Source organism: Poromitra crassiceps (assembly GCF_964638095.1).
Source record: "Poromitra crassiceps genome assembly, chromosome: 9".
NCBI classification, from domain to species: Eukaryota; Metazoa; Chordata; class Actinopteri; order Beryciformes; family Melamphaidae; genus Poromitra; species Poromitra crassiceps.
Window position 1 is genome coordinate 47,871,955 of NC_139630.1, and position 12,893 is coordinate 47,884,847.

Below are 12,893 nucleotides of genomic sequence, written 5' to 3' on the forward strand. Positions count from 1 at the left end.
CTATAAACTGTAGAACCATTTATATTAGGGGTATATAGAAAAATAATGGACACCCGCACACTGTCTTCACTTGCTCAAAATTGGAAAATTTAATACACAACGTTTCGGTACAAGGCCTTTTTCAAGTATATCTAGGGGTATTAGGGGTATATAAAAGCAGATCAATTATTAGGCTATTTTTATATTTGAAATAAATGATGTGTCTCCTTTTCTAAAGTAATGATAAATAGTCATGAGTGAATCAAACAGTAGAAATTATATTCTATCTAAAAATACAGACTGTTAATTGAAAGGCCACAGAAAAATGGCAACAACAACTGAGAAAGTCTGATTGTCAACAGACAACTGTATAAAATTATTACAGATTAGTCTCACTGGTCGCTCAGACGGTCCTCGCTGGTCCTCATCTCCTCACAGGGTGCCTGAGTGGCACTCTGCCTGGCGGCCTGTGTGCTGGCCTGCCTGGTGCTGAACATCTTCTGCAGGTTCAGCTGGGCCCGGAACTCCTTAGAGAAGATGAAGTAGATGAGTGGGTCCAGGCAGACGTTGAGAGCCGCCACCATGCCGGTCAGCTCTATCAGGTAGAAGAAGGTCTGGCGCCATGCACAGAGTTCCCCCAGGAAGGAGTAAGGAAGACGTACCAGGTGGTACGGGACGAAACAGATGCAGAAGACGCTGAGCAGCACCAGCAACTTCCTGCGGGACTTGACAAGCTTCTTGGAGCCTGAGGACGATGCTTGCCGCCACTGATTCCGCTGTACCAGCCTGCGGAGCCTGCGGGAGATGCTGACGTAGAAGAAGACCAGGGCGATGAGCACAGATAAGAAGAGAGTGACGTAGGTGCCGTGGGCGATCTTGTAGAACAGACTGAGATCGACGCTGCGCAGGGTGTTGCAGCTCTCTGTATCGGAGAAGGATTTCAGACGTTGCTCGTTGAGGAGCGACAGGGTGACGTAGATGGCCATCGCGGCCAGGAAGAACACCCAGGTTACCGTGGAGATGATGTAGGCAGCCCGCACCTGCTGCAGGATGTGAGTTGTTAAAGGATGGACAATCTTCAGATACCTGGAGAGAGGGGAGGAAGAGAGGAGAGGAGGAGAGAGGAGGACAGCACAGAAGAGGAGATGCAGGTGTGCGTTAAATTTGACAGCAGATAACGTCAGTGGTCAAATCTGACAAATCTGACACCACTTGAATGCAAAGGAATAATATACTCAACTGTATGAATTCTTGGATTAAGTAGTATGCCAATTTAAACTCATAAACATATGTTTTGGTGATTCTATTAGGGTATCTGTTAGGGATGAAGTGTCCAAACAGTTAATTTGTGTCACACAGGATCAAACCTGAGACCGGCCAGTTACAGGACGGTCTGATGCATCTGATCCTACCTGTAAGCGGCGATGTATCCCATGAACAGGATACTGGCATACATGTTGAGGTAGAAGATCAAGCTGCCGAAGTGGCAGTAGACCCGCCAGGCCTGGAAGGAACTGCTGGCATAGTAGGCGATGCGAAAGGGGAGACAGAGGGTGAGCAGGAAGTCAGCGACCACCATGTTCTTCAGGTAGATCGTCATGCTGCTGGATGCCTGCTGCTGCCAGGGCCGGCAGAAGTAAACCTTCATGGTGAAGCCATTTAGGACCAGACCCACCTAGGGAGGCAGCAAGGAAAAACCTACAGTCAGTCACCTTTATTCACAAAGTTCAAATCTTTATCGTCCCACCAAGTTAAAAGAGAGACTTCTCTGACCTCGAAATAGAAACAAGTCATATTGAACCAATTAGTTCTAAGTAGCAGCCTGAAAAGTGGCATTAAAGGAAGTCAGAAAAATGCAGTATAGAGACAGTCTGTCTGTGTGGGAACGCCCACAAAATGTTACTACGGCTGGCGCGCGAGTATATCTCAATGGGCTGACTCACCAAAGGACTCTACACTACAGGATTGGGGATTCTAGAGCAGATACATAGATGTCTGTTCAGATGTGCGTTTACTGCGGGGGTTAAATCCCCAATCCTGTCTGCCTGGGCTGGGCTAGCAGCTAAATGCTAACTATGCTGAATGGATAGAACGGGGGATTTACCCCACCCTGACCACGCCCCCAGCCAGCTACCCCAGCGTCTATGACGAGACACAGACTGTCTCTGTGGAAAGATAAAGAAAACGCTGCTGCGGTCAACAGCGTTTTAGTGGACAACCAAACTCTAACTGAGGTTTGAATGTCATTACATCCATGACATGTATACATTACAGTATATATAATAATATGATAGCTTATAGTAGAGTTCCCCTGCTGATTCTAGACAGAGCCACCAGACGCAGGCTGCAGCCTCCACCATGTTGTGTTGAATCTGCTTTCTGCTCTGTTGCAGGGTTTTCCAGTGAGTTGACCAGGTATAAACTTTGTCACTTAGTAGGCTACATGAATCACACCAAAATACCATTGGAATACTTTTAGAATAGTAATTGAACGCATTAGTAGCCTAGTTACTAGTTACTCACTGAGGATGAGCAAGGCCGGATTAACCATAGGGCAACCGGGGCAGGTGCCCCGGGGCCCTCGGGGTGAAGGGGCCCTCCATTTTTTTTTTTTTTTTTTTTTGTCGGGCTCATGTTGGGCTCCACAGAACTATGACACAAATCTAAGACCAATCAGGACAAAATAAAATGTATTTCCAAGAAGATTAAGTCTGATGATTTAGTCTCATTGCATGTGGGCAAGTGGTGACCAGGGGCGCGGGAAGTGGGGGTGCTTGTGGTGCTGCGGCACCCTCTGCTGTTTTGTATTGGAAATGTAATGTCAATTATTTTTTCATCATTGTAAAGCCACAGCACAGTGAAGAGGATATTAATGTGAAGATTAGCCTCTTCCCTTTGCTCTCAGAGTGCATCAGATTCATGCATTTTACTTTAAAATGTACAAAATTTCTTTGTCCAGGGGGGTGCCCCCCCTACAAACCCCCCAGTCAGACTAATATCTTTATCCTGCTGGTGCTACCTCTTTGCAAAGCCTAGAATCGCCTATGAGTGAGTGAGAAACTGAATCTCAGAAACGGAATAATAACATAACAGTATAATACTAATGTTAATTTAAAATGAGATATTCCTCTAAATATGGCGAAAAAACATCCAAACATCCGGACGATGGGTAGGGGGGCCCCTGGGAGCTTCAGTGCCCCGGGGCCCCTGGGAGTGTTAATCTGGCTCTGAGGATGAGATGACTCCCCATCCATGCAGCGGGCGCTCCCGTCCCGATGCTGCTATTTTGCAAAATATAGGAGTCATGTGTGCCCATTGGCCATTCAACCATGTTTAGGAGAGGCCTGGCATCACAAATTAAATTCCCTGAACATTAAGTGATAGTTTTTACGATTGATGAATGCATAATCATTCATGGATTGTGGCTTCTTACAAACATGTAGAGGTTGCTTAATTGCTTCACACCAGACAACTGTTAACACCGTTAATTATAAACAATAGTTTGAAAATGATCTTGAAAGGCTTAATGCCAAGAAAAAAAGATTGAAGCTGAGTATTTAGTTATAAAAAGATACTAGGAATTTCGGAAATGAATACATCCATCTTAAATAGATTTTGACTTTCGAACTTTACAATGCTCTGGGGTTATTGGAAATGGTACACGAGGAGGGACCTGACCTGATTTGATCGCAGCCTCCGCTCGTGTCCGGATTGATAAATACAGAGCGTTGCGTCATCTCATCAGAGCTGAGATGAGATACATTTCCGATAGATTAGCGCTTGCACCGTTTATGTGCAAAATGTGACATGAAACCATGAAACTGAAACTCACACCTCTGCTGCATGTGCAGCGGAAGCATTGACTTGATGAGCGGAAGCAGAAGACAAAGAAAAGAAAAAAGAAAAAAAAAAAAAAACTAACCTAAACTTGTACCACTGTTCCTTCAGAAGTTGTAGTTGTCATAGACTGTGCTCCATAGTTGATTGCTCTATTGCTGACAAAAAATGTGTTATTGTAAGTCGCTTTGGATAAAAGCATCTGCCAAATGACGTAATGTAAAGACAAGGCTTGAGACAGGCTTAATTTATTTCAGATGGGAGACTATACACCTCCCTTCATATGCGATTTTAGGCATTGTATTGGGGAGATCGGTATAGTAGAATATTAGAAAAAATGCATAATGACGCACAATATGAAAATACACAGCATAAAATGCACTGTCATCCGTCATGCATCACATCCACAGCTACAACACAATGTCAATCAAAAATGTCAATCAAATAATGCCAATATCACATTACTATAGAACGCACCAGTGCATGTTAGTCATCCCAGCGATAACAAAATCCAACAATATCACAATATGACAAAGAAGAAACGACTGAAATAACATTACTTTTTTGGACAATGTTTCTTCTATATTTACATTCCATTGTATCGGGGGGGGGGGGGGGGGTTCTTCTTTTTTCGAGAAAAAAAAATCCAGCTTCTTAAATGGGAATATTGTCTGGTTTCTTTATTCATCTATGACAGTAAACTGAATATCTTTGGTTTTTGGACAAAACAAGACATTTGAGGACGTGATCAAGGGCTTTGGGAAACAACTAATCGATTAATCAAGAAAATAATTGACAGATTAATCAATAATGAAAATAATCGTTAGTTGCAGCACTAGTGCAAATAAACATTTCTCAATGTGTTCTCATCTGTTAGTTAACATTTGTTGGCTTTTTTGTTGTATTTGTTGTTGTATTTAAGTTGTATTTTTCTTTCCTTTTTTCTTCAATTGGCCACATTTCTGTCTGTACTGTATATTCAAGAAAAAATAGCTATGGTATCGGAATAATATCGGTATCGGCAGATATAGGCTATTTTTCTAGAACATTTTTTAAACAAATTATGGTTTAAAAGTAATGGGGACAAAATTGGTAATTTGGAAAAATGGTGTTGATATGTCCCCATTAACGTCCCCCAGTCTACCTGACACCTATGCTACATTTAGATTTGCGGACCCATGACTTGAGAGACTTGTGCCTCAAGACTGGAGACTGACTTGGGACTCAAGCAGAGTTGACTTGATGCAGCTCTGGCAGAACATCATGAACCTTCATCCTCCTCTTCTGAACAGACTCTTCTTCAACAGCAAGCAGGTACATCACTACCGTTCTGCTCAATTTTGAATTTCTACAGCTGTATCTGCTTGGTTACTTCAGATCAGCTAGCTAGTTGGCAAACATAGTGACACTCACATACACAAACATAGTGACACTCACAGCTGAGCTTTGAGTTTGAGGAGTAAAAAGTTGCTATCTGATCTCAGACTGAAGTGACTCGAGTCTGATGTGAAGGTTTGGAGGCATTGCAACGCACCAGGAACTGCAGGATGGAGGCCAGCATGAAGAACAGCTTAGCCGAGGTGTCGACCTGACCACAGGTAAGCGAAACGTTGCCATCCAACCGATTGATGCCTGAGGACCGGTTGAAGGATGAAGCCACGCTCTGTCCCACCAGACCGCTCATGTTTCTGGGTAATCTGACAGAGGTAACGCAAGCTCAAGTTAGTTAACCACCTTCAGGTCTTCAAAGTCTGGACTGTAGCTTCAATATAGCTTCATTACAACCCGGCTCTAGGTTGGAACAAAGAAGGGAGTCCTACGGCAAAGTAGTGTTATTTCTTTTAACAAAAGCAATGAGGAAATATGCTCATTGACTACTTTTTTTACTACTAAAAACAGGATGAGGTTGACTAAATATGATAATAACTTACAAGGACATTTGACACAGGACTAAGACTAAGACTAAATTTAAAAAAATAGACGACAAAATTAACGCTAATTATAGACTGTTTTCCCCCCTCAATGCAGCAGTTCAGTTTCTTGTACTGCAGCATCATAGCTGACATTTAGCTGTCTTTAACAACACATTTACAAAAAAACAACACACATTTACAGAGATTGCAGGTAACAGAACCCGCCCAGGGTCTTATCTGTGTATGAGCGCTTTCCACACAGCGCAGCCAGCCCCCCTCCCTTCTCCCCTCAGCTGCGGGCTGAGCAGGGACTGTGAATAGGGTCCACTGGTCATTGCTACCGGCATACGCCGACACTGGGTTGGTACAGGCACCCGCGCATCCACATCAAGGTTCAACGGACTCCAGCTCGACATCATTTGAAGCAACCACTACATGACTTTTTGCGGCACATGAAGAACTGTTGCTGAAGCCGAATAGATTAAGCCAGACATCGGCTTAAGCGCTACCACGTTCCTCGAGAACCTGCCTCCCACCCAAGCTGGGTGGGAGGCACCCAGCTTGGGAACCTTACTGGACCCATCTTGCTGCGATGCCAGTAAAGCTTGTGCCATCCTCATCTGCTGCGGTTGCCAAAAGTCATGTAGGTGCTTCAAATGCTGTAAAAGGAGGTAAGTGTGGCAAGTGACTTCAAATGTATCTTGTTTATGCATAGGTTAACTTACTGAATAGACATGAATGTGTTAGTTATTTGGCCCCTGTTTTACTTGTGACTTTATGGCTTATTGGACAAGTCAATTAGGCCTAGTGTTGAGCTCATTTGCATATTTAAAATAGATTTTTCCAAGAAACTTGTAAAACAAAAAAGTTCCTTTTCATGTATACTTTCACTGTGTGAGGTTTGATTGTGATAGGCTTAATTTTTTCGTTTACTCCTATGCGGGTATATTTTGGGTATAGCCTATATTAGATTAGTGTATAGCTCATTTGCATATTCAAATTCACTTTCAAAGAAACTTGTAATACAAAATTTTTTACTTTTCATGGATACTTTCATTGTATAAAGTTTTATTTTGATAGGAGTAAAGGAAAAAAATAGCCCCATTGGGGTGTATTGTTGTCTGGCCTTACTGGCACACATCTTGGATTGATGAGAATTAAACATATTTCCTCAACTAGGATTTCTTAGGACTTTTAGTATGTTGTTCTGGACACCTCATAGAAATGATCTAAGCTGCAAAAAATTCTTTTACAATTAGTTTGTTTTTTGGTTCCAAAATGAGTTACGGTACTTTGCCTGGACTACAAGGGTCCCACCCCATTTCTCCACTAACTGCTGGAAGAGGAGCATATTTATGAAGACCCAAAAAAAAGCAAATTGCCCGGTTCTGGACACGCTCGCTTAACAAAAAACGTTTACCACCCCAAACAGCAGAAACATAATCTAACACAGGGCATACACAGGAGTGATACAGTTTTGAATAAGTAAGGTAGCCTAAATCCCTCAGAACTTTGGTCTTACCTATAACACCTCCTAGAGCCCTGCTTGCAGAGTCTGCCAACATAGAAACGCCAGGCAAAAAAGACAAGTGGTCATCCAAAAATAAACCGAGGTACCGTACTTGTATTTGTCAGTGAATTCAAGCTGTGTGTCACCAATAGAAAACACAAACTGACTTCTTGCGACACCCGGCTTTCTGAAGTGCATTATTTGTGTCTTCTTTTGGTTAACACACATCTTCCACCTGTTACACCACTCGTTGACACATTTCAACATCACTTGCAGATCTTCTTCACATTCTGAAAGCAAAATAATATCGTCTGCATAAAGAAGGATGCTTAAGAGTACCTGGCCACATGGCCACAAGTCAAATTTCCCAACACACACTTGCACAATGAATGCTTTGCGCGTACGTACACTTGCGTGCGCGCGCGCACACACACGCACACACACACACACACACACACACACACACACACACACACACACACACACAAACACACACACACACACACACACACACACACCCTATCAGAACGTCAATATGAAGCAATTGTATTTTCTCTTATCAGTAAGCGCACCTTCCCTCCTTCCGCTTGTCATCTCATGGAACAACGCTGTCATCATGACAAGATGTTTTTTATCAAGTCTATCAAACGGGCTAAACATTGTCATGGAGTTTATCTCTACTTTATACTCTATACTAATACTCTATATTTCTTCATAGCAGTGTGCTGTGCTGTGCTCTTAAAATACCACGTCGTCAAAGTTGGCGCAGTAAGAACTGAGAACGGGCCCTGGCAAAGGACTCAAATTGCCACCCCAGAAATACACCTGTGTTCAAGAACACACTAACTCAAATTAATAACTCATTAACTCAAATCAACTCTCAATAACTGTCAAACTAGATGAATGACTGTTTAACAGTTATTGAGAGTTGATTTGAGTTAATGAGTTATTTATTTGAGTTAGTGTGGACCAGTGATGTCACCTGCTATTCCTCCCATATATCCAGGGCCGCATTAATAGTACCATGGGCCCCCGGGGCTATTCATTTTCTAAGCTATTCATTTAGCCTTTTAGTCATAAAGATTATATCTTCCAGACTGAAATGTTATAACAGAAGTGGAGTATTGGCCAGAATTACATGAACATTTGGACACTTATTCAGTGGGTATTTTGCATGTTGCGTTCAGGTGCACTGTAAAAGAAAACAAAAAAAAAACACATCTCTTGCCACCAGGGGGTGCTGCAGCGCCCACCGCACCGTGCTTCCAGCGCCGTTGGGTGCAGTTGCACCCCCTAGTGGTCAGATTAAATTTCTATTATGTAAACGGCAGAGATGGGAAAAGTACTGACATTCTGTACTTGAGTAGAAGTACAGTTACTTGTGTAAAAAACTACTCTGGTAAAAGTAGAAGTACTGATTCAATTATTTTACTCAAGTAAAAGTAAAAAAGTACAGGCTCTGAAATGTACCCAACGAGTAAAAGTAAAAGTATTTTTACCGTATCTTTCTGAATGACTGAACCTCACATCATAGAATATAATTTGAGGATAAAAGATCCCCTACAAATGTTTTACACATCTTAAAACTCTACTTTAAATAGTGTGCTATGGTTTTTCCACACAAAAAAACCCCATTAAAATCATATCTAGTCCTCCCTCATTAATATTTCCATGATATATGAATGTGCAAATAGTTAGACAAGTTTAACTGCTGGATACAAGGTGTCCCTTACAAAGTGCAGAATCACAATACTCGAGACTGATATGATACTGATACCCAGAGATGGGCGAAAATACATCATAAAGTATTTTGATACAAATTACAAATACTTGCTCAAAAAATGTATCACAATACAAATACAAAATACTCGTCTGAAAAATGTATTTGAGATACAAATACGTATTTTGTATTTTGAAAATACATAAAAATACATTTTATAAAAACTGATAAAGAGCTGCAACAATTAGTCAATCCATCAATTCATTGCTAAATATTACATTAATTGCCTATTTTGATCATCTGTTCATCATTTTGAGCCATTTCTGTAAAGAAAATGTCCTAATTCTCTGATTCCAGCTTATCAAATGTGAAATTTTCTGGTTTCCTTAGATGGTAAATCATCTCTTAGTCTCTGTGACAGTATTCTCCTTTGTGTACTAGGGTATCGACCTCTGACACTTCTACATCGGACCATCGTGATTATCTGTTTGAATCAAAAATTTGGCAGATTTAATCATAAAAAAGGCTATCTCCACTCAACCGCGACACACGGGGGACGCACAGGCGGCATTAAACAAGCGGCAAAGCGTACCTTATCCCCAGTTCAGAGAAGTGGTAAGGCGGAGAGGAAGATAAGATAAGCAGAAGTCGGTTGTGTTGTGAAAATGTTAAGAAAGAAGAAACTTCACGTTCTTTCCTGTTTGCAACCCAATGTGTGAGTGTTACAAGTCTTCAACTGTGAATTCAACTCGCCTGTTTCCAGGAACTCTCTCCATTACATACTGTGTAGGCTGCCTGATGCTGTGTTTCTATCCCTCCTTAAGGTAACCCAATGTTAGGTTCAAAACTGAGCCCACACAAATCTAACGTTAGCCACCACTAATTCTGCCCCTTTTCTGCCAGCTAGTTAAATTAAACACACACACGTTGTTGGTCACGATCTGTAACGTTAACGTTTGATTGTTTTGCGCCTTTCAATATTGCTGGTAGTGATAGCCTACTGTTTGAATTGCCTGGCTCTGTGTAGTAGTAGCCTATCCAAGCCCGCTGGTCTCTCATGACATGTAGAGCTCAGCTGTCCTGTTGTAAACGTGAACGTACATTGCAGTGGCGCAGCCAAACGGCACCGCATGGACTTCATAAATCATTAATTAACCCCACCCCCCGTCAACGACGATGCCAACGTCCATCGCGATGTTTCACTGTGGAACCATCGCGATGGTTATTTAGGTGACATCGCACAACCCTATTGTGTACCCTAACACATTACAGTTCTTTCATTTCAGTTTTAGCTGTTTTTCAGCACAGCTAATTTCTCCCTCACTTCAGCTGTTAATCACCTTCTGTGAGGGCTTTTGACTTACAGGCAGCATTTCTACATGTTAACCTCAAGCTTTGGAACTTACCATGTTAGCCCTAAATATCTGACATCATAACAGTATCCCTGGAGATGATGCGCCATGGCTGCAGTTATGGAAATCGCCGGCTCCACGGGCTCCCAAAATCATGACTGACAGACAGACAGACACCGCCCACCCACCTTGGTGCCATCGTGCAAATGTGCGCCATCGGCTCATACTACATCAGAGTTGCTCGAGTGACATCACTGATGACATCTCAATTGATCGAGTGACATCACTGATGACATCACAATCATGACCCACACTGCTGCCACACACACTGCCACCCACTTTGCCAATTTTAATTAAGAAGATAGTTAGTTGTGTCTTGATACATACAATATGATACACAGGTTTGAATATGCAGTAAACCGTTTAATTTGCAGATAGGCCAGTGCATGCAATATCTAATCATCAATTTATATTACTAATTTATCTCTGGGGGAATTTCCACCGACACAAGGCTTCATACTAGACGAAGAAGTGATGTGAAGTCTGACTCAAGACCCACCCTACTCTGCCTCTGATTTGTCGTTGAGTTTGTTCAAAGCGTACCTTATCCCCAGTTCAGAGAAGTGGTAAAGCGGAGAGGAAGATAAGCAGAAGTCGGTTGTGTTGTGAAAATGTTAAGAAAGAAGAAACTTCATGTTCTTTCCTGTTTGCAACCCAATGTGAGTAATGTTACAAGTCTTCAACTGTGAATTCAACTCGCCTGTTTCCAGGAACTCTCTCCATTACATACTGTGTAGGCTGCCTGATGCTGTGTTTCTATAGTAGAAGTGACATGTCACATTTCTTTCCTCCACAGTTTAAACCTGTGTCAATGGTAAGAATGTGTCAATTTGAGAATCAAATAACATAAAATTAAAGAAAAAAGTATTTTATGTATTTAAAATACACAAAATACAAGGTCTGAAAGTATCTTGATACAAATTACATCTTATTTTTCTCGGTCCAGCCAAATACAAATTACGAAATACACAAATGTATTTGAAATACTGCCCATCTCTGCTGATACCTAATGGATAAGGAACTGAATGTCCACAGGTTGATCACATTCACAAATTCAAGGTTTATTATTAAGACAGAACTGTCTCTGGTGTTAGAACACCACCATATTCCATATTAGCTGAATGTTGACAGTGCACAAACTGAATGTATGTGTTAGAACAACACCATAAGGGCAGGGCCGATTTTACACTTCATGGGCCCCTGGGCTATTCATCTATGCAGGGCCCCCCCCTCAAGCGGAAGGGGGGGCTTCGGCGGCCGCCGAAAAAAATTTTGGGTGTTTTTTTTAACCTTTTTTAGCCGTATTTAAAGGAATATCTCATTTTAAATCAACATTAGAATTATACTGTTGTGATGTCATTATTATCTTCTCCTTTTCTCACTAACTTTCATGTCACCACCTGCTCTCCTGTCAGCATTCTAACTTACAAACACAAACTGTAGGTTTAGCCATCATGTTCTTTCATAAACAGCCTGATTGGAAAGAAAACATTGCCACTGAGATGTCACAACAAGCACTTTTATTATTATTATTTAGTATTTATTATTGCTGTTATTATTACAGTGCACACACACATTCTCACAATTATTGCACAAATCAATCAAGCAGTATTCAAGTCTGTTCGTACCTGAAATGTCTTCTTCCTGACTTTTGCCGTGGCAAAGCGTTTGACTAGAGTGGTGAAGTCCAATGTTCTAACAATGTCACTTTCCAATGACATCAATGTCAAGTGGGTGAGCCTTTCTTGTCCCATTGTAGACCGTATCCTGTTCTTGACAAGCCCAAGTTTTGAAAAGGAGCGCTCTCCAGAGGCATTTGTTACAGGAGAGTTAAGTAAATCCTGAAGGCAATATCCACATTTGGAAAAACTGATGACAGGTTCCTCTTCCTTATTATTTGAAGCAAGTGCCGCACACTTTTATTGTCTTTGTTTTTGATGAATTATTTGAATTGCACTATTTCATCTACAAAGTCTCCCTGTAAATCTAAATTGTATTTCTTCAGAAGCAGTTTAGCTGCTGAACGAAGTTCCTGAGATGAGAGGATGTGAATTTGATTTAGAAATCCAAAACTGCGATTCAGTGCATTATAGATTCATACCTCCTGTCTAACTCTGCCACAAGTTTATCAATGATTACATTGAAAACATTGACTTCAAATTTATGTCGGCCAGTCATTGTCATTGCAATATCTGGCTCTGATGATTCATCAGGTGTTTTTTTGCGCCGTCTCCCTCTGACTATGTCGGCCTTGTAAGTCTCTGTGACACTCGGTGAGAGCTCCTTTGCTGTAGACTCGAACCTTTCAAATTGGTCTCGTAGACCTGCGATAAAATCTCTCAATGATCGTACCAAGTCCACTGCACTGGAGAGGTCGAGGTCAATTTCTTGGAGTTTGGCGCTTGTTTTCTGTATACGCTCCAGCACAGTGTTCCATAGATTGCATAGGAAAGCTATTTCTAGCCTTTCCATCTTCTTGCAGGAAGAAGGGGGGGCATCCCTGTACATCTGGGGGCCCTAAG

At 41.7% G+C, this 12,893-nt stretch overlaps 1 protein-coding gene across 1 annotated transcript; it reads right to left on the minus strand.

The window, feature by feature from the left end:
• Positions 1-371: 371 nt before the first annotated feature.
• On the minus strand, positions 372-5,500 carry LOC310782357 (P2Y purinoceptor 14-like; the record flags this gene model as incomplete). The annotated part of the gene is made up of 3 exons (XM_083643022.1): positions 372-1,065; positions 1,392-1,654; positions 5,351-5,500. 3 exons carry the CDS (start codon positions 5,498-5,500, stop codon positions 372-374), a joined length of 1,107 nt encoding a protein of 368 aa, XP_083499148.1.
• Positions 5,501-12,893: the final 7,393 nt, after the last annotated feature.